We start from the raw sequence: 21,981 nt of genomic DNA on the forward strand, positions 1-21,981 counted from the left end.
AATAAGAGCTGGGTTCGCCAATAAACGGCCTGCGCAGTGGGGCGATGCTGATGCCTTGTCATGCAGGTAACACTTCTGTACTCTCTACCGCAAACAACTGTCACGAAATCCCAAGGAAATCAAAACTGTTGCCAATCATGGATCATCAACTTAAATTCAACGAATCCTTGGTCTCTTGATTTTGATTTAAGAAACCATATTGTTTGGGATATCACCCCTGGCACCCTAACACTTAGTGGCTTCGTTAGCATTCAATCGTTTTCCACCAGGGATATGGATTAAACTAATCACATAAGTTGTAAGAGGGCGAAACAAATGCGAAAAAACTGAGTTGGTTTTCATAATATCCTTAACCTTTATAGCATGATCAGCAATGGTAAGTCAAATATACACTTTTGTATACATTTTAATCTTCGTATTTTGATAATTGAAGCAAAAGAATTGTACACATTGTAGAAGTGTTTCATGCTATCGTATGATAAGACAGGATTGCCTCAAAGAATTCCACACAATGCATTATCAACAAAAAACTTGACCATGACTGCATCTCAATTACTCATGATTAATTGTGTTGCTGATAAACTTTACGTTCGATAATAACCGTTAATTTCTGAAAAACCATTCAGTTAACGAACTCCACGGGACATAACGGGCAGCTTTGTAAATTCCGAACCCGAACACAGCAAGTAGACACGCGAGAGAGATTTTGAATTCTTTTTCAAGTCGTCTCATCACTGGATTCTCCTTACGCATTAACTCCAACACCTCGCCTCTCTGGTTCTTATGCGGAAACGGGATATCTGGTATTGGAATGTCCAGGAAGTTGCACAACGGCCCCCAACCGTCTTTCAATTGGTAAACAAGAAGCTGATTTTTCGGGACAACCTGAGCACGGTTTTGCGATTAATTCTCAACAAAAGATGCAATTTTTGGCGAATTAAAACGAAAAAAACGATTCTTGCATAATTTTGTCGTATGTTTTTAATATTTTATCTCAAAAGTTTAGAAATGTATGTAAGAGGAAAATCAAATAGAAAACGATTATCTTAATTTTAAAGTACAAAAAAGAACAAATCAATCCTTTATGCGGAATAAGCATATTAGCCATCAGTGCGCAAATTGCATTCCTGCAAAATATATTTTGTTAGCAATAACAGCACGTACATGTTGAACTTCCCGGTTGTGTCTTCTGTACATTTTAATGATCGATTCATCGTTTTGTACCGACATTGACCCAAATAGCACTCCCATAGCCGACCTTCTAAGAACATCAGTCCGACCGAGTCCTGTATTTGAAAGTGAATGGATCTTTAAGGCGACATGCAGGCAGTGGTATTTAATTCTTGCATTGTTGCATCAATGACATGTCATGAAAATTTTTTCATCATCCACAAAAACAGAAACCCCATACACCAAAAAGGTTTATGAATATAGTTGTAAATTTCTAAATTTGAAAGTCAAACTTTTAGTCTACTGGAGCATGGACAGGGCAAATATTTCTAACACTAACTGTGATCATAATCAGTGCTGGTACTGGTATTGTGTCATTGATTTTTCGCGGCTTTTCGACAGAGTCATTAGTATATGATTTTTGTGAAACTAAGGCATATCTGTCATAAACGTTGAATTGTTGTCGAAATGCAATAAAATTTTTTTTTTTTCAATCCTTGTTAAATTAAAAACAAGCACTACTTCGAATTTTGTTTCATCAATTTTCCTGAAATTGTGCTGTTTACTTTACCTATTTTTACAGCGTATTTATGTAATTTTCTTCCACTGTATGTGAAGGCTCTCAACATCCGAAAGCCGATGTCCTTGCGCAGGTTATCGACTTGTTTTCGAAGACTGCGACACCAAACCTCTTCGTCCCGATATGTTAAAATAACCTGCCAATGTAGTAGTGGTTATCCGAGTAACCTTTACATTCCCCTAGTTGGCAATCAGAAGTGTAACGCTCAAAAAAATTGCACCAAACTTATAAGTCACGACTTGCGGTAAAAAAGCAACATGTTTTCATGTACATTATCGGTATCTCCAGGATAAGATATGAACTCGGGAGCCAATTAAACCGACGTCAAAACAGTTCAATAACGAAGGTACGAAGCAACTAACAATATACGGCAACATAGGAGCACAATGTGTATTGCTTATGTAAGTTATGAGATTATCAAGGACTGTGCAAAGTCATGGAATACCGTACATGTTGTGACACAAAGCGAATCTTGGCCTGTAACTGTATACATAAAACTTTTGTAAACGCAAACAAATACACATTTTTAACGCACCTTGGCATCCGGGAAGGCATCAAAAATTTCCTCCCAATAAAAACAACACGGATTGTCAGCAACAGCATCAACATTCTCATACATTCGTCTCATATCTTCTACTTTAAATCCTTCATCAAGCTGCCTTATCCAGTCATCACCAAAGTACCAGAAATTTTCCATCCAGTCGTAAACCTCATACCCAAGCAGGTTGAGGGCTGCAGTCATTGATTTTGTGCCAGTTTTTGGAAGACCCGCAACTATGATCTTCATTTTCAAAGTTCCCACAGCGTAAATTTGTGATCTGCAATTATATCCCCTGCAATATATTCACTTCCTTACCACAGTGATCGAGCTTTACCAGACCACAAACTAACTATCAGTTAAACATTAACGGTTAGAATGTTGACCGCAAAACCCGCGCCAATGTTTACCTTACCAAACCTTGTCACAGCCAGAATTAGTCGATCATCATCATAAAAAGGATTTTCGTTCATTTCCAGTGATTTGATTTTTAATTTCTGTAGTTTTACCAACATGTATTATAATAATTTGCAATCTAACATCACCACATAAGGTGTTTTTTCTCTGGTTGTCTTTAGCAGGATCTCAACATAAAACGACTCGTACATGAACTATAATTTAAACTTTCATCAAGCATCATTTACTGATTCGCAATAAATAATTAAAATTCTTGTGACCACTCTCTACAGCTAAGCGGGCTGCCTTGGCTGCGATCCCAGTCATCCTTATGATCGAAACACGAGAGATGAGATCGCCGAGTATAAACGGCCTGCGCAGTGGGGCGATGCTGCATGCCTTGTCATGCAGGTAACACTTCTGCACTCTCTACCGCAAACAACTGTCACGACATCGCAAGGAAATCAAAACTGTTGTTAATCATGGATCAGCGACTTAAATTCTACGAAACCTTGGTCTCTTGATTTTGATTCAAGCAACCATATTGTTTGGGATATCACCCCTGATATCACCCCAAAAAAAAAAAAAAAAAAAAAAACTCCGAAAATCAGATCGATAACAACATGGTGTCGTAATGTTGCTTATTAGCACGAAAAGTGTTAATACCATGGTAGGTAAGAACTATTATTTTTAGTTTGGTGATGTGCGACACAATCAGAATATCGCAACAATTTGCGTCAAGAAACTTAGGGCCTTCCGCAAACATATGAAGCGATTGTCGTGAGGAACAGACAAAAATTCACTCGTCACAATATAATACAGAAAAAGAAAAATTTATTACGATGATTAAACCACCATGCTCTGCTGTCTACTCTGAGCAGTTAAAGACTTACTTACCATAGTATTCTTCATCCTTAAAATGGCCTTGCCAAAAATCTTTCAAAACCATATTTGGTTCGCCGCTAAACAATACATAAATAAAATATTTTACGTCACGGTTCAGCAGTGTGTTGTCACATTTGTACTTACCATGGTGGTAATGCTGTGACGAGCCCAATTTAAGAGCAACAGCACAGTGATTAGGTTTTGCATGATTTGACCAATGAAACCATTTATTTGCAGTAAGTAACTTTAAAAGGTATTCGCTCAGCTCATGTTGAACTTAAACTGGCGCTATTGTATATCTCAATGCATGCTAACATTATCGACACGCGTTTCCAAGATACAGGGTTTGGGTAATTTATTACAGTAAAAATTAGTTACATCCTCAAAAAAAAGCAGAATGAATTTGATTGATTTTGGGGGGGCATAAAAATTCATTGCGGAACTTTTAGGGCCGGCTCTTAAAAATATGCTAAAAACGTTAAAAATGAAAACCAGTGTTTGGAGCATTTCTTTTTTTAGATTAATTGACGTTCAGACAATTATTTTTCCTTTATTCTCGGAATTGGTTTCTAAAGACGAAGTAAAGTAATCTGATTATGTAATTCCATTTCTATTTTCGGTAATTAAAGTGGGTTTAATATATCATAGAAAATACTCAGTCAAAACTCCATCCACGGATAATACGAAATTTCGAACCGCTGAGGCATTTTAATATTTCAAAAATAATCAAAATTCTTGTGACCACTCTCTTCAGCTAAGGTGGCTGCTTTGGCAACGATGCCACCTTATGATCGACCTATGAGAGATGAGATCGCCGAGTATAAACGGCCTGCGCAGTGGGGCGATGCTGCCTTGTCATGCAGGTAACACTTCTGCACTCTCTACCGCGAACAACTGTCACGTATTCGCAAGGAAATCAAAACTGTTGTCATGGATCATGGATGATCACTTATTAATGTTTTTGAATACAAAATTCTTCAAATCCCTGGTCTCAAGCATTCATCTTGTGTGGGATATCACCCCTGGCACCACAACACTTTTTAAAGTATTTTGCTAATTGACGCAAAAGAATTGTACACATTGTAGAAGTGTTTGATGATATCGTATGACAACGCAGGATTGCCTCAAAGAATTCCACACAATTTATTATCAACAAAAAAACTTGACCATGACTGCATCTCAATTACTCATGATTAATTGTGTTACTTATAAACTTTTCGTTCGGTAATAACCGTTAATTTCTGAAAGAAAGCCATTTTGTAAAATATCTCCAAGGGACATAACGGGCAGCTTTGTAAATTCCGAACCCGAACACAGCAAGTAGACACGCGAGAGAGATTTTCAATTCTTTTTCAAGTCGTCTCATCACTGGATTCTCCTTACGCATTAACTCAAACATCTCGCCTCTCTGGTTCTTATGCGGAAACGGAGTATCTGGTATTGGAATATCCAGAAAATTGCACAGAGGCCCCCAACCGTCTTTCACTTGGTAAACAAGAAGTTGATTCTTCGGGACAACCTAAACATGTTGAAATTAATTATTTGACAACAGAAAACGTTTTAAAATGTACTACTTGTTTCCACAGTTTCGAGTTGATACTATGATCATTTCTTTGAAACAAAGCATCCACCCTGAATAATTTGCTTTTGATTTGAATGTGTTTTAATTTCTATGTACATTTCTCGCAAGGAAAATTCCTTAGCTAAGCGCGAGTCAGAAACTAGCTCATGCCTGTTAAAACATGTTCGAGCACAATGTCAGTTAATGGTGGTTTGATCCTGCTCTGACTTTGTTAACCTACCGCATCTACCAATCAATCTCTACGATTCTAAATGATACAAAGTTTACTATTCTGCAATAATACATGTGTAACTTGAAAATCAATCCATATAAATGTGTACCAACATAATACAAAGATGATTGATTGTCTTTTCTAAATTTCATCATAATATTGTTTGAAGAACAAAATTGTTTGCACACAAAATGTCATGTTTGTTGTGACAAGGGTCTTGCTTGTTTTTAAGCAATAATGTGCTTGAATTTGATTCATGTACAAACAATTCTGTACCAATATTAACGCTTACATGTTGTACTTCCCGATTGTGCCTTCTGTACATCTTAATGATAGCTTCGTCGTGTTGTAATTTCAGTGAACTAAACAAACCCATACCATGACTACTAGACACGTCGTGACGACCGATTCCTGTAATATAAATAATTGGATTGGAGAGGAAACATAAAAAATAACGTGATTATGTGAATGCTTAGACGCCGTAACAACATTTGTATGATAAATTTCCTTCAAGACTTTTAATGTGAAGCAAATAACGTTAGCTTACGGGAATGATATCCATCCCTCAGCTTATTTTGGAATACGCCAGTTCGAATCAGGTCGACTGAATCCTAAAGTAAGCAACAAATTCGAATATTGACCGCAAATTCTACATTCAATATTTTACTGAAATTTAAACAAGCAGTGCTTGGAATCGTTCATTGTCATTAGGGTTTTTATGCATGAAAGTAAAGATTATGCGCGGCAAACACTGACGAATTTGTCACACGAAAAAAACATTAGAATAAAATGTCGCGCTATGGCACAAATGTAAACGAAACGTGCGATTTTTACGACCAGTATGAAAAGTTATGACGCCATGAAATGTTTGCGAATTCATTTCGGATTCGGTCGAATGTTGGCCGCAATGATTTGAAATCTGCAGAATTCGAATATTTAAACCCTATGTTGGTGTACAGCTTAACTGACAATAAAACGTTGACAAAAAACAGTAAACAACAACTTTATTGGGGTTTTAAGAAGGTAAAATACATTATTTTATATTTTAAGGTATATGTTTGCTGCGCGGACCTTAAACATAAACTTTTGCCCAAATAAAGTATTTCGGCTGGGTTTGGGACTTTGTTCAGTGACATCACAAAACTCATGAATCTTAAGTGGTTCCACGTATTTTTAAGTTACCCCGAAAGTTTGCAATTTACCTATTTTTCGAAGAAAGGAGCCTAACTTTCTGCCACTGTAAGTGATATACATTAGTAGCCGCAAACCGAGGTCGTTGTTCACATTCGCCACTTGTTTTCGAAGACTGCGACACCAGACTTCCTCGTCCCGATGTGTTAGAATAACCTGTCAGGAGAAAAGAGGTCGTTTGAGTGGTGAACATGATAGTGCACTATCGACACCAAGCAGTTGTTTGGCCATAGTGCACTCCACAGTGGTTGGTCTCTGTTGTTTGGTACTGAATATAGGGTACCGTACGTATCGCAGTTGACTGAAAGGTACCACAAACGAAAGTGTGTACAACCTGTCTGCAGATCTGCATCTTTTTGCACATATACCAAACATTATATTCTGCTAAAGTGAGAAATTCATTTCCAAATATTATCGGCAAACCGAATAATAACCAAAGCCTTCCGAAAGTGCCTTTACACTTTGACCTAGCTTTACAGAGGGGTTGCGTTTTTTATGAAATAACAAATTTGTATTTATAACAGTATAAATTGCTTTGAAATTTTAAGGAACTAAACGTAATATAAGAATAAAGAGACAGGCCCTCAGTGCTGAAAACATTGTCATGTTTTATTTATTTAGGTCGGAAGTGCGCAAACACGTGCTCGACAACCCGACTCATCGAGTAAAGTTCAACTACCCCCAAATCCTTGAGTCAGCCACAGACTGGTATCGTCTCCAGCTAATGGAATCACCGTACATACAACACCAACAGCCACAACTAATGTGGGTAGACTCTGCCTCACTATTTCTGTTTAATGTTTATGGGAGGCGAGCAAAACTATATAGCTTTCTTTTTCACTGCAACTACATCAAACATATTTAGAGGTAAAGCTAATCTTGGACCTCCTTTGTATACATCATTATGTTTTGAAAATGCAAACAAATAATACAATTTTGACATACCTTTGTATCCGGGAAGGCGTCAAAAATTTCCTCCCAGTAAAAACAACACGGATTGTCAACAACAGCATCAACATTCTCATACATTCGTCTCATATCTTCCACTTTAAATCCTTCATCAAGTTGCCTCATCCAGTCATCACCAAAGTACCAGAAATTTTCCATCCAGTCGTAAACCTCATACCCAAGCAGGTTGAGGGCTGCAGTCATTGATTTTGTGCCAGTTTTTGGAAGACCCGCAACTATGATCTTCATTTTAAAAGTTCCGGCAGCGTAAATTCGTGCTCTGCAATTATATCCTCTGCAATATATTCACCACTTCACCACAGTGACCGAGCTTTACCAGACCACAAACTGACTCTTCGTTAAACATTAGCGGTAGGAATGTTGACCGCAAAACCGCGCCATGTTTATGCGACAAATATTGCTTGAGGCCAAAATTAGCCGATCTTTATCATAAAAAGGATTTTCGTTCAGTGTCTGTAATTTCATTTTCAATTCCTGTAGTTTGACCAAAACGTATCATAATAATTTACAATCTCCCATCACCACATGCCGATCACCATCCAAATGCAGTGAGTATTTGTACACTGGTTGTCTTTAGCAGGATCGCAACATAAAAAGACGCATACACGAACCATAATTTAAAATTCTTTCAAGCATCACTCAATAAGCCGTCGAAAATAATCAAAATTTTTGTGACCTCTCACTACAGCTAAGGTATTGCAGCAAAGCGGGCTGCCATGCCTCGTGTTTGCACACAGATAAAACATTACATTCTGCTAAAATGAGAAATTCATTTCCAAACATTATCGGCAAACCGAAATATAACCAAAAGCTTCCGAAAATGACTTTTCACTTTCACCTAGCTTTACGATTTCTAGATATAACGAATTTGTATATGTAACAATACACTTTGCTTTGAAATTTTAAAGAACTAAACATAATATAAGAATAAAGAGACTGGCCCATGGTGCTGAAAACATTGACATGTTTTATTTATTTAAGTCGGAAGTGCGCAAACACGTGCTCGACAACCCGACTCATCGTGTAAAGTTCGACTACCCGCAAATTCTTGCGTGTATAACCTTTATACAGCATGAGCAATGGAAAGTCAGATATACACTTTTGTATGCATTTTAATCCTCGTATTTTGATAATTAACGCAAAAGAATTACACATTTTTTGCAGAAGTGTTACATGCTATCGCCATTCCAGAAGTGTTACATGCTATCGCCTGACAAGAGAGGATTGCCTCAAAGAATTGTGCACATTGCATTATCAACAAAAAAATTTGACCATGACTGCATCTTACTTGTTCATTATTGACTGTGTTGCTTATATCTATTTCGTTGGGTAATAACCGTTAATTTCTATAGGAAAACCATTTTGTCAAATAACTCCAAGGGACATAACGCGCAGCTTTGTAAATTCCGAACCCAAACACAGCAAGTAGACACGCGAGAGAGATTTTGAATTCTTTTTCAAGTCGTTGCATCACTGGATTCTCTTTTCGCATCAACTCCAACATCTCCCCTCTCTGGTTTTTGTGCGGAAACGGAATATCGGGTATTGGAATGTCCAGAAAGTTGCACAGCGGCCGCCAACCGTCTTTCACTTGGTAAACAAGAAGCTGATTCTTCGGGACGACCTAAACATATTGAAATTAATTATTTGACAACAAAAAACGTACTTCTTGTTTTCCATAGTTTCGAGTTGATAGTCTGATTATTTCTTTTAAACAACGTATTCACCCTGAGGAATTTGCCTTTGTTTTGAATGTGTTTTAATTTCTTTGTACTTTTCTTCGCAGAGAAAATTCCTTAGCTAAGCGCTAGTCAGTAACTAGCTCATGTCTATTAAAACAATTTCGAGCACTTGTCAGTTAATGGTGGTTTGATCCCGATTTTGTTAGTCTACCACATCTACCAATCGATCTCTACGTTTCTAAATGATACAAAGTTTACTATTGTGCAATAATACATGTGTAACCTGATCATAAATCCACACAAATGTGTATCCAACATATTACAAAGATGATTGATTGTCTTTTCTAAGTTTCATCATAATATTGTTTGAAGAACAAAAGTGTTTGCATACAAAATATCATGTTTGTTGTAACAGGGGCCTGCTTGTTTTTAAGCAATAATGTGCTTGAATTTGATTCATGTACAAACAATTCTGTACCAATATTAATTCTTACATGTTGTACTTCCCGGTTGTGCCTTCTGTACATCTTAATGATAGCTTCATCGTGTTGTAATTTCAGTGAACTAAACAAACCCATACCAGCATGACTACTAGAAACATCGTGACGACCGATTCCTGAGTTATAAATAATTGGATTGGAGAGGCAACATAAAAAATAACGTGAAAATGTGAATGCTTAGACGCCGTAACAACATTTGTATGATAAATTTCCTTTAAGACTTTTAATGTGAAGCAAATAAAGTTAGCTTACGGGAATGATATCCATCCCTCAGCTTATTTTGGAATACGCCAGTTCGAATCTGGTCGACTGAATCCTGATGTAAACACCAAATTCGAATATTGACCGCGAATTCTACATTCAATATTTTACTGTAATTTAAACAACGGTGCTTGGAATCGTTCATTGTCATTAGGATTTATGCACGAAAATGAAGATTATGCGCAGCAAACACTGACGAATTTGTCACACGAAAAAAACATTAGAACAAAATGTCGCGCTATGGCACAAATGTAAACGAAACGTGCGATTTTTACGACCAGTATGAAAAGTTATGACGCCATGAAATGTTTGCGAATTCATTTCGGATTCGGTCGAATGTTGGCCGCAATGATTTGAAATCTGCAGAATTCAAATATTTAAACCCTATGTTGGTGTACAGCTTAACTGACAATAAAACGTTGACAAAAAACAGTAAACAACAACTTTATTGGGGTTTTAAAAAGGTAAAATACATTATTTTACATTTTAAGGTATATGTTTGTTAAACATCAACTTTTGCCCAAATAAAGTATTTCGGCTGGGTTTGGGACTTTGTTCAGTGACATCACAAAACTCATGAATCTTAAGTGGTTCCACGTATTTTTAAGTTACCCCGAAAGTTTGAAATTTACTTTACCTATTTTTCGAAGAAAGGAGCCTAACTTTCTGCCACTGTAAGTGATATACATTAGTAGCCGCAAACCGGGGTCGTTGTTCACATTCGCCACTTGTTTACGAAGACTGCGACACCAGACTTCCTCGTCTCGATGTGTTAAAATAACCTGTCAGGAGAAAAGAGGTCGTTTGAGTGGTGAACATGATAGTGCACTATCGACACCAAGCAGTTGTTTGGCCATAGTGCACTCCACAGTGGTTGGTCTCTGTTGTTTGGTACTCAATATAGGGTACCGTACGTATCGCAGTTGACTGAAAGGTACCACAAACGAAAGTGTGTACAACCTGTCTGCAGATCTGCATCTTTTTGCACATATACCAAACATTATATTCTGCTAAAGTGAGAAATTCATTTCCAAACATTATCGGCAAACCGAATAATAACCAAAGCCTTCCGAAAGTGCCTTTACACTTTGACCTAGCTTTACAGAGGGGTTGCGTTTTTTATGAAATAACAAATTTGTATTTATAACAGTATAAATTGCTTTGAAATTTTAAGGAACTAAACGTAATATAAGAATAAAGAGACAGGCCCTCAGTGCTGAAAACATTGTCATGTTTTATTTATTTAGGTCGGAAGTGCGCAAACACGTGCTCGACAACCCGACTCATCGAGTAAAGTTCAACTACCCGCAAATCCTTGAGTCAGCCACAGACTGGTATCGTCTCCAAGCTAATCTTGGATCTCCTTTGTATACATCATTATGTTGTACTTTTGAAAATGCAAACAAATAATACAATTTTAACATACCTTTGTATCCGGGAAGGCGTCAAAAATTTCCTCCCAGTAAAAACAACACGGATTGTCAACAACAGCATCAACATTCTCATACATTCGTCTCATATCTTCCACTTTAAATCCTTCATCAAGTTGCCTCATCCAGTCATCACCAAAATACCAGAAATTTTCCATCCAGTCGTAAACCTCATACCCAAGCAGGTTGAGGGCTGCAGTCATTGATTTTGTGCCAGTTTTTGGAAGACCCGCAACTATGATCTTCATTTTTAAAGTTCCTGCAGCGAAAATTTGTGCTCTGCAATTATATCCTCTGCAATATATTCACCTCTTCACCACAGTGACCGAGCTTTGCCAGACCCCAAACTGACTAGTAGTTAAACATTGGCGGTAGGAATGTTGACCGCAAAACCGCGCCATGTTTATGCGACAAATATTGCTTGAGGCCAAAATTAGCCGATCTTTATCATAAAAAGGATTTTCGTTCAGTGTCTGTAATTTCATTTTCAATTCCTGTAGTTTGACCAAAACGTATCATAATAATTTACAATCTCCCATCACCACATGCCGATCACCATCCAAATGCAGTTTGTACACTGGTTGTCTTTAGCAGGATCGCAACATAAAAAGACGCATACACGAACCATAATTTAAAATTCTTTCAAGCATCACTCAATAAGCCGTCGAAAATAATCAAAATTTTTGTGACCTCTCACTACAGCTAAGGTATTGCAGCAAAGCGGGCTGCCATGGCTCGTGTTTGCACATAGATAAAACATTACATTCTGCTAAAATGAGAAATTCATTTCCAAACATTATCGGCAAACCGAAATATAACCAAAAGCTTCCGAAAATGACTTTTCACTTTCACCTAGCTTTACGATTTCTAGATATAACGAATTTGTATATGTAACAATACACTTTGCTTTGAAATTTTAAAGAACTAAACATAATATAAGAATAAAGAGACTGGCCCTTAGTGCTGAAAACACATGACGTGTTTTATTTATTTAAGTCGGAAGTGTGCAAACACGTGCTCGACAACCCGACTCATCGTGTAAAGTTCGGCTGCCGCAAATTCTTGCGTGTATAACCTTTATACAGCATGAGCAATGGAAAGTCAGATATACACTTTTGTATACATTTTAATCCTCGTATTTTGATAATTAACGCAAAAGAATTACACATTTTTTGCAGAAGTGTTACATGCTATCGCCATTCCAGAAGTGTTACATGCTATCGCCTGACAAGAGAGGATTGCCTCAAAGAATTGTGCACATTGCATAATCAACAAAAAAATTTGACCATGACTGCATCTTACTTGTTCATTATTGACTGTGTTGCTTATATCTATTTCGTTGGGTAATAACCGTTAATTTCTATAGGAAAACCATTTTGTCAAATAACTCCAAGGGACATAACGCGCAGCTTTGTAAATTCCAAACCCAAACACAGCAAGTAGACACGAGAGAGAGATTTTGAATTCTTTTTCAAGTCGTTGCATCACTGGATTCTCTTTTCGCATCAACTCCAACATCTCCCCTCTCTGGTTTTTGTGCGGAAACGGAATATCGGGTATTGGAATGTCCAGAAAGTTGCACAACGGCCCCCAACCGTCTTTCACTTGGTAAACAAGAAGCTGATTCTTCGGGACGACCTAAACATATTGAAATTAATTATTTGACAACAAAAAACGCACTTCTTGTTTTCCATAGTTTCGAGTTGATAGTCTGAATATTTCTTTTAAACAACGTATTCACCCTGAGGAATTTGCCTTTGTTTTGAATGCGTGTTAATTTCTTTGTACTTTTCTTCGCAGAGAAAATTCTTTAGCTAAGCGCTAGTCAGAAACTAGCTCATGTCTATTAAAACAATTTCGAGCACTTGTCAGTTAATGGTGGTTTGATCCTGATTTTGTTAGTCTACCACATCTACCAATCGATCACTACGTTTCTAAATGATACAAAGTTTACTATTGTGCAATAATACATGTGTAACCTGATCATAAATCCACATAAATGTGTATCCAACATATTACAAAGATGATTGATTGTCTTTTCTAAATTCCTTCATAATATTGTTTGAAGAACAAAAGTGTTTGCACACAAAATGTCATGTTTGTTGTGACAAGGGCCTTGCTTGTTTTTAAGCAATAATGTGCTTGAATTTGATTCATGTACAAACAATTCTGTACCAATATTAATTCTTACATGTTGTACTTCCCGGTTGTGCCTTCTGTACATCTTAATGATAGCTTCGTCGTGTTGTAACTTCAGTGAACTAAACAAACCTATACCATCATGGCTACCAGAAACATCGTGGCGACCGATTCCTGTAATATAAATGATTGGATAAGAGAGGCAACATAAAAAGTAACGTGATTATGTGAATGCTATGACGCAGTAACAACATTTGTATGAAAAATTTCCTTTAAGATTTTTAATGTGAAGCAAATTACGCGAATGATATCAAACCCTCAGCTTATTTTGGAATACGGCAGTTTGAATCTGGTCGACTGAATCCTAATGTAAACAACAAACTCGAATATTGACCGCAAATTCTACATTCAATATTTTACTGAAATTTAAACAACGGTGCTTGGAACCGTTCATTGTCATTAGAGTTTATGCACGAAATTGAAGATTATGCGCGGCAACTGATTAGAATAACATGTCGCGCTATGGCACAAATGTAAACGGAACGTGCGATTTTTACGGCCAATATGAAAAGTTATGACGGCATGAAGTGTTTCCGAATTCATTACGGATTTGGTCGAATTTTGGCCGCAGTGATTTGAAATCTGCAGAATTCGAATATTTAAACCCTATGTTGGTATACAGCTTAACTGACAATAAAACGTTGACAAAAAACAGTAAACAACAACTTCATTGGGGTTTTTAAGAAGGTAAAATACATTATTTTATATTTTTAGGTATGTGTTTGCTGCGCGGACCAACTTTTTCCAAATAAAGTATTTCGGCTGGGTTTGGGACTCTGTTCAGTGACATCATCACAAAACTCATGAATCTTAAGTGGTTCCACGTATTTTTAAGTTACCCCGAAAGTTTGAAATTTACTTTACCTATTTTTCGAAGAAAGGAGCCTAACTTTCTGCCACTGTAAGTGATATACATTAGCAGCCGCAAACCGAGGTCGTTGTTCACATTCGCCACTTGTTTTCGAAGACTGCGACACCAGACTTCCTGGTCCCGATGTGTTAGAATAACCTGCCAAGATAAAAGAGGTCGTCTGATTGGCGTTCATGATAGTGCACTATCGATACCAAGCAGTTGTTTGGCTATAAGTGCGCTCCACAGTGGTTTGTTCGGTACTCAGTACCGTACGTTTAGACGTTGACTTACCACAATATGTGTGCTTGCTTAGTATAGAAGCTAGCGCAGTGCCACAGTCAATAGTGTGTACACCCTGTTCGCGGATATGCTCTTTTTGCACATATACCAAACAACATATTCTGTTAAAGTGAGAAATTCCTTTCCAAACATTATCGGCAAAGCGAAATATAACCAAAGGCTTCCGAAAATGCCTTTAGTTTTTGACCTAGCTTTATAGAGGGCGTTACGATTTCGAGAAATAACAAATTTGAAAATATAACAGGATATAATGCTTTAAAACTTTAAAGAACTGAACGCAATATAAGAATAAAGAGACGGAGAGACGGGCCTGAAGCGGGTGCTTCGTAACGTATATTTTTCTGAATGCGCGTCGTTGCCAGAAAACGCTCAATTGTGCAGAAAAAAGCAATACTAAAATCAAAATGTATCACGCTTCAGTGAATTCAAGGGTGGCATCCGCCACAGGCCCATGTATACTATAGTGCTGAAAACGTTGCCATATTTATTCAAGTCGTAAGTGCGCAAACACGTGCTCGACAACCCGAATCACATTTCAGCTACCCGCAAATCGTTGAGTCGGCCACAGACTGGAATCGCTGTACATACAACAGCAACAACCTCAACTAATGTGGATAGCCTCTGTCCCACTATTTCTGTTTAATGTTAATGGGAGGCAAGCTAAGCTATATGGTTTTCTTTTTGCACTGCAACTACATCAAACATATTTAGAGGTGAAGCTAATCTTGGACCTCCTTTGTGTACATTATTATGTTGTACCTTTGAAAATGCAAACAAATAACACAATTTTAACATACCTTTGCATCCGGGAAGGCGTCAAAAATTTCCTCCCAATAAAAACAACACGGATTGTCAACAACAGCATCAACATTCTCATACATTCGTCTGATATCTTTCACTTTAAATCCTTCATCAAGTTGCCTCTTCCAGTCATCACCAAAATACCAGAAATTTTCCATCCAGTCGTAAACCTCATACCCAAGCAGGTTAAGGGCTGAAGTCATTGATTTTGTGCCAGTTTTTGGAAGACCCGCAACTATGATCTTCATTTTTAAAGCTCCTGCAGCGAAAATTTGTGCTCTGCAATTATATCCTCTGCAATATATTTACTTCTTTACCACAGTGGCCGAGCTTTGCCAGACCCCAAACTGACTAGTAGTTAAACATTGGCGGTAGGAATGTTGACTGTAAAACCGTGACATGTTTATCGACAAATATTTCTTGAGACCAAATCAGCCGATCTTTCGTTCATTTCCAGTGATTTGATTTTCAATTTTTGTAGTTTGACTAAAATGTTTCATAATAATTTTCAATCTAACATCACTACATGCCGATCAGCACATTTGTGTTGCTGAAAAAGTTCAATTTTGCGGTTGGCTGGTCAAGTGTAAAAAGGTTGTTTGTTATCCCCGCAGACAACTAACAGCCTTCGCCATGGAAAAGAAATGTTGTCATTTAACAATGCAGGTCCGAAACGATATATTGCACATTAAAAGAACGAAGTTTTTGACATGGCCGGTGTTTCCTCTGCAATTTACTATAGGTTGGCGCGTTTTAACCTTTTCGATGACGGTCCACACTTTTTACGGCACGAAAGTTTTGATCGCTCAAAGTAGGAAAACGAAATAAACGGTTTAGAATTTGATTTTGAAAAAACCCACTATTTACATGACGAATACTAACAGACGGGGAAATAACAACAGAAAGGTTAGAATATTTTGGTTTGCAAAAGAACATTACCAAAGATATTAGCTAAACCCGTTTTACAAAGGAAATTTCACCAGACGAATGTCATGGCAATGTCATCAATATTGTTGAAGTAGCTTAAAACTGATGACAGGATATTATGAAAACGGTTTTAAACTGTTCTTAAGGTTTTTGTGGCCTTCAGGTTGAATGAAGGAACGCTACATGGAGTATAGATAAGCGAGACACAAAAAAGAAAGACTATTATCACAGGTCAATTGTCATCTGCGCCCATCTGCACAATATATTTTCATATCCACACCAGTGTGAATGGCCCCACGGATTTATAAGCACTGTACTTTTATTTTTAAACGTAACAAGAGAATATTGTGCCGAAATAGAAGGGGATTGTTTTGACGGTTGGTCATTCAAACAAGCAAGAAACATGTGTAAAAAACATGCTTTAATTTATGGGACCAGGGTTAGCAGAAGGCGTACTTATTTCTGAGACTTAATTTCTTTCTTCCCAAGCATTGTCTTGGAGCAGTGCTTTTCAACCCTTTTACAGACAGTCCGCACTCTTTTGTGGCACGAACCTATCATCCACACAATGCGGCCAAACGCATTTTATGGTTTCGTTTTTTAGTTTTCTTCGGAGTGCCCAACATTACAAGCTCGAACTCAAAAAGTTCTGTGAAACCCAAACAAGACCAGGAAAAGATTTATTCAACTATAAGCCCGAACTTGACCCTAGCAGCCAAGGCATGACATAGGCCTAAAACTCTTAACCGCTCGGTACAAAAATGCACCATCTTGTGTGAAATAAGTTGAATATTTTTTGTGATTATGATTTTGTGCAGTCTGCGACATAAAGGCGTCGATTGGGCTTTACGTAAGTTAGGTCTCCTAGTTTGGTTACAGAAAAATTATATGCGTTGATTAGACACTAAACTGTATTACATTATAATATCCAAACACTGTGAATAACGATTCCAAACTTTCGAAACCGGTAAGCACTCAACAAAATTTTGTGACAATGCGCACAAAATTGTCGACATGCTTTGTTTTTTGCTGCATTTCCATGGCCATTTTTGCGTTTAGTATAGCCTACTAAGCAGCAACCGTTTGGCTTTATTTATGTTGCAAGTGTCCAGGTCTATAGGGGTGATGAGAATCAGGTCTACGAATGGCGTTTTTGCTGGTGGTCTGCGTATTAACATTTTACGAAAAATAATGACTCTGCTGGGAGACAAAAATGTTATTAGCCATTTGCAAAAATGCAATAAAACTGATTGTAGTATACATGCAATGCAGCAGGCAGCTGATAAAATTAGGAAGGGCACAGTTTTGACATGTTTGACTAATTCTTTTTTAAGTAAATCTTTTGTGCATCTGCTCTCAGACGCTTCAGCAGACAACTGTTATTGATGCTTTCAGGTCACTCTGCAGTCCTTTGGACTGTTTACAAGTTTTACCTAGCATTTTTTCCACAAGTTTCTTTGTGAGATAAAACACGCACACACAATTTTTCTATATTAGTCATGACTTCATCAATCATTTCAACCTCCTGTTTGCACACAGATTTGAATGTTTCAATTAAAAAATTTTTTTTTTTTCATTTGTTAACCTGGGCCATTCAAGAACAATCTCTTCACTATAGATTTTGACAAATGAATGTTGTATTTAATTAACGTTTCCGATACGTTTATTGTAAATGTAGTTGCCTCTGCGTGATCGCCGTCAAGTTCATCCAGAAGAAGATCGTTTGTGACTTCGACGGTCATTACATCATGCCAAATGGACTGGGTAATTGCGAACTCCATTTTCATCAATAAAAATATTTTCATCAATAAAAATATTTGATATCGCATACAAGTGTGCCAGTTTTTGGAAGACCCGCAACTATGATCTTCATTTTTAAAGTTCCTACAGCGTAAATTTGTGCTCTGCAATTATATCCCCTGCAGTATATTCACCTCGTCACCACATAAGCCGAACATTGACCAGACTATACGCACTGACTAGCGGTTAAACATTAACGGTGAGAATGTCCGTAACACCGTACCATGTTTACCTGACTAATATGTCTGAGCCAAAAGCAGCCAACCTTTCGTTCAGTTCATGTGATTTCAATTTCTGTATTTAAACCGATTTTGGTAGACATGTAATGTAGCACGCAACTGATTTTAATTTAGAAAGGGCACAGTTTTGTCATGTTTGACTAATTCTTTTTGATGTAAATCTTATTCGGAAGTTGTCGATATCAATTGCCATGCAGCTACTGGCACGAAAGTTTAAACCAAGTTGTATTTGAAGGAAGGGTTATTAAAATCCTATTTCGCAAGAACCACAATTTGTTTCACTCGTTAGCATTTATACATTTTGAAAATATGTTTTTGCAGAAACTTGAAGATGATAAGCTTTATCACGGTTCACAGGAACATTATATGTACATGGACTTAAGAGCTATGACAGAATTTCTAAGTAAAAAAATAGATATAGAACATACGTTTTTGTTTACTGCTAGTATTCCTTGAAGCTGCCGAATTCGCATTATGAGATTTCTTGCTTTAAATCATTAAGAACAGTTAAGATGGAATCTGTAATTTGTGCAGATGTTTTGAGCTTCGTTTAAATTGTATTTAATGTTCCACGGGACTCTTTATTTGGAGTTGTTTAGGTCCAATACACAACAAGACAGCTTTTTGTATTTACCACAATATTCATACGCCTGCCCGCTCACGAAGCGGACATGGAAACCTGGGCGGATTTGCGCCTATTCGTTCACATGGCTATGAAAACATAGTATTTGAGTATCTGAACGTTGCAGAGAATAATGTCAAATCAGTTTGAACAACATAACAAGGTCCGCACGTATCAGTAGACTGAAAAATATTTGGTACAGTTTTAGCAGTTGCAAAGGTATATGTGATGGCATTTTCGTTTTTTACGCGTACCAAAATAATTGTGGAATGCGCAAATGAAATGCTGGAATGGGCTCATACTGTAAAAACTTTGGGCACCCCTAGTGTATGTAATACTACTAGTCCGGTTTTCGGGCATTTTATTTCGTCCATTTGGTTTAGATCAGTGTTTTCCAACCCATGTCTAAAACCTCAAAATTTGGTCGAAATTTGAAAGCTTTTTGCGGTCGCTTGTTGCAAAGAAGTTTAAATCATTAATTATTGTTTTTTATGGTGATTTGTTTGGTTGCTGCGACAAATTCACCACGTGACTTTGATGCTCTGGTCGCGAGAGTTTGTAAAACAGGATTTTTGAAAACTTTGGTTGCTTTGAAAGTAGCTTGGGAAAAACAGATTTAGATCTAGCTGTTTTCTGCAGGATTTGTATTTATGTAGTAGGTAAACCTATTCCACAAATTATATAAAATCATGAAAGTGATTGTGGCTGGACTCCCAAAAACTGGAACCAAAACAATGACAGCCGCCTTAACCTTGTTAGGTTACAACGTGTACGACTGGATGGAAAACTTTTATTACCTTGGCGATGATTGGTAAAGACAAATTCAGAATGGATTTAAAATGGAAGATATGCGACGAATGTATGAGAATGTTGACGCTGTAGCCGACGATCCGTGCAATTATTACTGGGAGGAAATATTTGACGCTTTTCCTGATGCAAAGGTTCGTAAATCTAAGCAAGGAATATCGGATAAAACAACTTTAAATGTTGTGTTACCACTGCTAACCACATACAAAGTATGCAGGCTAATAGTTCCCATTGTCTGGATTGTGTCTTTAGGTTATTCTTACAACACGCGATGATGATTCTTGGTATCAAAGCTATTTTAATCAAATCGATCAACTTAACAAGGATATTCGATCTTGGCTTGTAAAAACTTTCACCATCACCGGATTTAAAATGCACCTTTATGGGTCCAAAACCAGTAAGTTTTTGTATCTATTTGGACTTGTTCGATGCCCTGAAATGAGGGAAATTAATTACACAAGTTTGTCGTCATGGAAACTTCGCATTGATCGCATGTGCAACGAATTTACAATTGCCAAGCAAACTTATTGCTCTGCATCCCATCACAAAGGCAACTGTTGAGTTGTACAATATGTTCCATGCATTTGTGTGTTAAGCAAATCCTGTTTTCAGGTGAACTGTTAAATGCTAGTCCATGATATAGCGTAAAGTGTTTCCTCTCCTCTGGGCTGCCCGCGTTGCAGTCGAGCGTTTGGTTGTTCTAATTCAGATGTTATTCTAATTCGGATGTTATCGGAGGCTTATAGATATAAACATTTTTTTATCGGAACGACTGAAAATATTATAATACCAAATACAAGGAAACCGGGTCTATTGACCGGAACATATTTGCCTTAAAACAGACAATAAACTCTAAAGTGAGGTTTACTAAGGAACTCGCCTAACCTACAAGCGCCACCTTCTACGCCCATCGTTGCACATACTAATCTGCCTTTTATTTTTATGAAGCATCAGGCCTCGGTTTGATGTCAGCTGATATATTAATTAGAATAATAGAGTCCGCTTACTTCCCAAAAACCTCCAGTTTCTTATTCAAATAGAAATCTGCCCTGCAGATAAAACAATGCCTACTTACTTAACATTGCGCTTTCTCCAGTTCGTCATCTCTGCAACGTGTCGTGGCCTCGATACTATTTTACATTACGCAACGAGGAATCATTGAAACGTCATAAACGTCGACACGAGAGACAAGTGTTAGGGGTAAGACCCGAGTATCGAAATGTATGGAGTTGATTGTAGAGAACCTGTACATTTCGGTATTGTTCCAGATTGTCCCGAAAAAACAGTTGTTAGTTTACGAAGTGAAGGAAGGTTGGAAACCTCTGTGTGATTTCCTGGGCGTTCCAGTTCCCAATATGCCATTTCCTCACAAGAACAAAGGTGGTACACTTCTCAATGAATTACGAAAAGAGAATCATGTGATGCAACTGATAGAAAAGGAACTCGTCGTTTCACTCGCTTGTTTGTTTATGATATTTGGGGTCGTTCTTTACATTGTTCTTGTACATGTGTTGTGAATTACTTTCACAGTCATGCCCAAAATCCCTACCTATACATGTACAACCGTATGTGAATAATAGTGCTGTGCAGTGGTTGAATTTAAGTATTTTAGCAACCGGTTCTCTCACTAGCAGCATTTCACAGTAACTGCGGGAATACAGTGCTCAAAGTGAAACATTGGCCTACATATACGGTTGCCAACCACCGGTTCGCTTAATCAGTGGTTCCCAAAGTGGGCGCTGGCGCAATCGTACGCGGGCGCTAGGTAATTTATAACCGATTGGTGGGAGCTTGGTGACAGGGCAAATATTCTCTTATAGCGTAAGTCAGTGTTTCCCAACCAGTGGTACGTGTACCACTAGTAGTACGCGACCGCATTCCAGGTGGTACGTGAGCACCTTTCCGTAATTTGCGGGTATAGTTCGAATTAAAAAAATCGTAACTGATTTCAAAATTTTCGATAGTTCATCCCCTAGGTTACTTTGTAACACTCAATAAGGTGGTACACGACGAAATTGTTTTACCTCCAAGTGGTACG

The 21,981-nt window shown here is 37.6% G+C and overlaps 4 protein-coding genes and 1 pseudogene across 4 annotated transcripts; 1 reads left to right on the forward strand and 4 right to left on the reverse strand.

Moving 5' to 3' along the window:
• Positions 1 to 603: 603 nt before the first annotated feature.
• LOC145895864 (uncharacterized) lies at positions 604 to 2,537 on the reverse strand. The gene is made up of 4 exons (XM_082984645.1): positions 2,286 to 2,537; positions 1,742 to 1,886; positions 1,165 to 1,286; positions 604 to 885 (listed from the first exon to the last, which is right to left on the reverse strand). Exons 1-4 carry the CDS (start codon positions 2,535 to 2,537, stop codon positions 604 to 606), a joined length of 801 nt encoding a protein of 266 aa, XP_082840771.1.
• A 2,202-nt stretch (positions 2,538 to 4,739) lies between these two features.
• On the reverse strand, positions 4,740 to 7,750 carry LOC145894908 (uncharacterized). The gene is made up of 4 exons (XM_082983578.1): positions 7,499 to 7,750; positions 6,565 to 6,709; positions 5,655 to 5,773; positions 4,740 to 5,088 (listed from the first exon to the last, which is right to left on the reverse strand). The coding sequence occupies exons 1-4, from the start codon at positions 7,748 to 7,750 to the stop codon at positions 4,804 to 4,806; spliced, it is 801 nt and encodes a 266-aa protein (XP_082839704.1). The 3' UTR covers positions 4,740 to 4,803.
• A 1,111-nt stretch (positions 7,751 to 8,861) lies between these two features.
• On the reverse strand, positions 8,862 to 11,643 carry LOC145895865 (uncharacterized). Its single transcript, XM_082984646.1, has 5 exons — positions 11,392 to 11,643; positions 10,603 to 10,747; positions 10,349 to 10,370; positions 9,699 to 9,792; positions 8,862 to 9,146 (listed from the first exon to the last, which is right to left on the reverse strand). The coding sequence occupies exons 1-5, from the start codon at positions 11,641 to 11,643 to the stop codon at positions 8,862 to 8,864; spliced, it is 798 nt and encodes a 265-aa protein (XP_082840772.1).
• Positions 11,644 to 12,559: 916 nt separating this feature from the next.
• On the reverse strand, positions 12,560 to 15,874 carry LOC145894205 (uncharacterized). Its single transcript, XM_082982705.1, has 4 exons — positions 15,545 to 15,874; positions 14,459 to 14,603; positions 13,587 to 13,708; positions 12,560 to 13,033 (listed from the first exon to the last, which is right to left on the reverse strand). The coding sequence occupies exons 1-4, from the start codon at positions 15,794 to 15,796 to the stop codon at positions 12,749 to 12,751; spliced, it is 804 nt and encodes a 267-aa protein (XP_082838831.1). The 5' UTR covers positions 15,797 to 15,874; the 3' UTR covers positions 12,560 to 12,748.
• A 3,951-nt stretch (positions 15,875 to 19,825) lies between these two features.
• Positions 19,826 to 21,460, forward strand: LOC145894209 (uncharacterized; annotated as a pseudogene).
• The last annotated feature ends 521 nt before the right edge of the window (positions 21,461 to 21,981 follow it).

The sequence above is a fragment of the Ascidia mentula genome, chromosome 3 (genome assembly GCF_947561715.1).
Source record: "Ascidia mentula chromosome 3, kaAscMent1.1, whole genome shotgun sequence".
Lineage (NCBI taxonomy): Eukaryota > Metazoa > Chordata > Ascidiacea > Phlebobranchia > Ascidiidae > Ascidia > Ascidia mentula.

Coding starts and splice junctions, on each gene's coding strand:
- LOC145895864 (XM_082984645.1), bottom strand. CDS start 2,537: ATGAAGATCATAGTTGCGGGTCTTCCAAAAACTGGCACAAAATCAATG. Junction 1,287..1,741: donor TAAATACGCTGTAAAAATAG/GTAAAGTAAACA, acceptor TTTCAAATACAG/GACTCGGTCGGACTGATGTT. Junction 886..1,164: donor ACAACCGGGAAGTTCAACAT/GTACGTGCTGTT, acceptor AACCGTGCTCAG/GTTGTCCCGAAAAATCAGCT.
- LOC145894908 (XM_082983578.1), bottom strand. CDS start 7,750: ATGAAGATCATAGTTGCGGGTCTTCCAAAAACTGGCACAAAATCAATG. Junction 5,774..6,564: donor CTCCTTTCTTCGAAAAATAG/GTAAATTGCAAA, acceptor TTTATATTACAG/GAATCGGTCGTCACGACGTG. Junction 5,089..5,654: donor ACAATCGGGAAGTACAACAT/GTAAGCGTTAAT, acceptor CAACATGTTTAG/GTTGTCCCGAAGAATCAACT.
- LOC145894205 (XM_082982705.1), bottom strand. CDS start 15,796: ATGAAGATCATAGTTGCGGGTCTTCCAAAAACTGGCACAAAATCAATG. Junction 13,709..14,458: donor CTCCTTTCTTCGAAAAATAG/GTAAAGTAAATT, acceptor TTTATATTACAG/GAATCGGTCGCCACGATGTT. Junction 13,034..13,586: donor ACAACCGGGAAGTACAACAT/GTAAGAATTAAT, acceptor CAATATGTTTAG/GTCGTCCCGAAGAATCAGCT.
- LOC145895865 (XM_082984646.1), bottom strand. CDS start 11,643: ATGAAGATCATAGTTGCGGGTCTTCCAAAAACTGGCACAAAATCAATG. Junction 10,371..10,602: donor CTCCTTTCTTCGAAAAATAG/GTAAAGTAAATT, acceptor TTTTATTGTCAG/TTAAGCTGTACACCAACATA. Junction 9,793..10,348: donor AAGCTGTACACCAACATAGG/GTTTAAATATTT, acceptor TGTTTCTAGTAG/TCATGCTGGTATGGGTTTGT.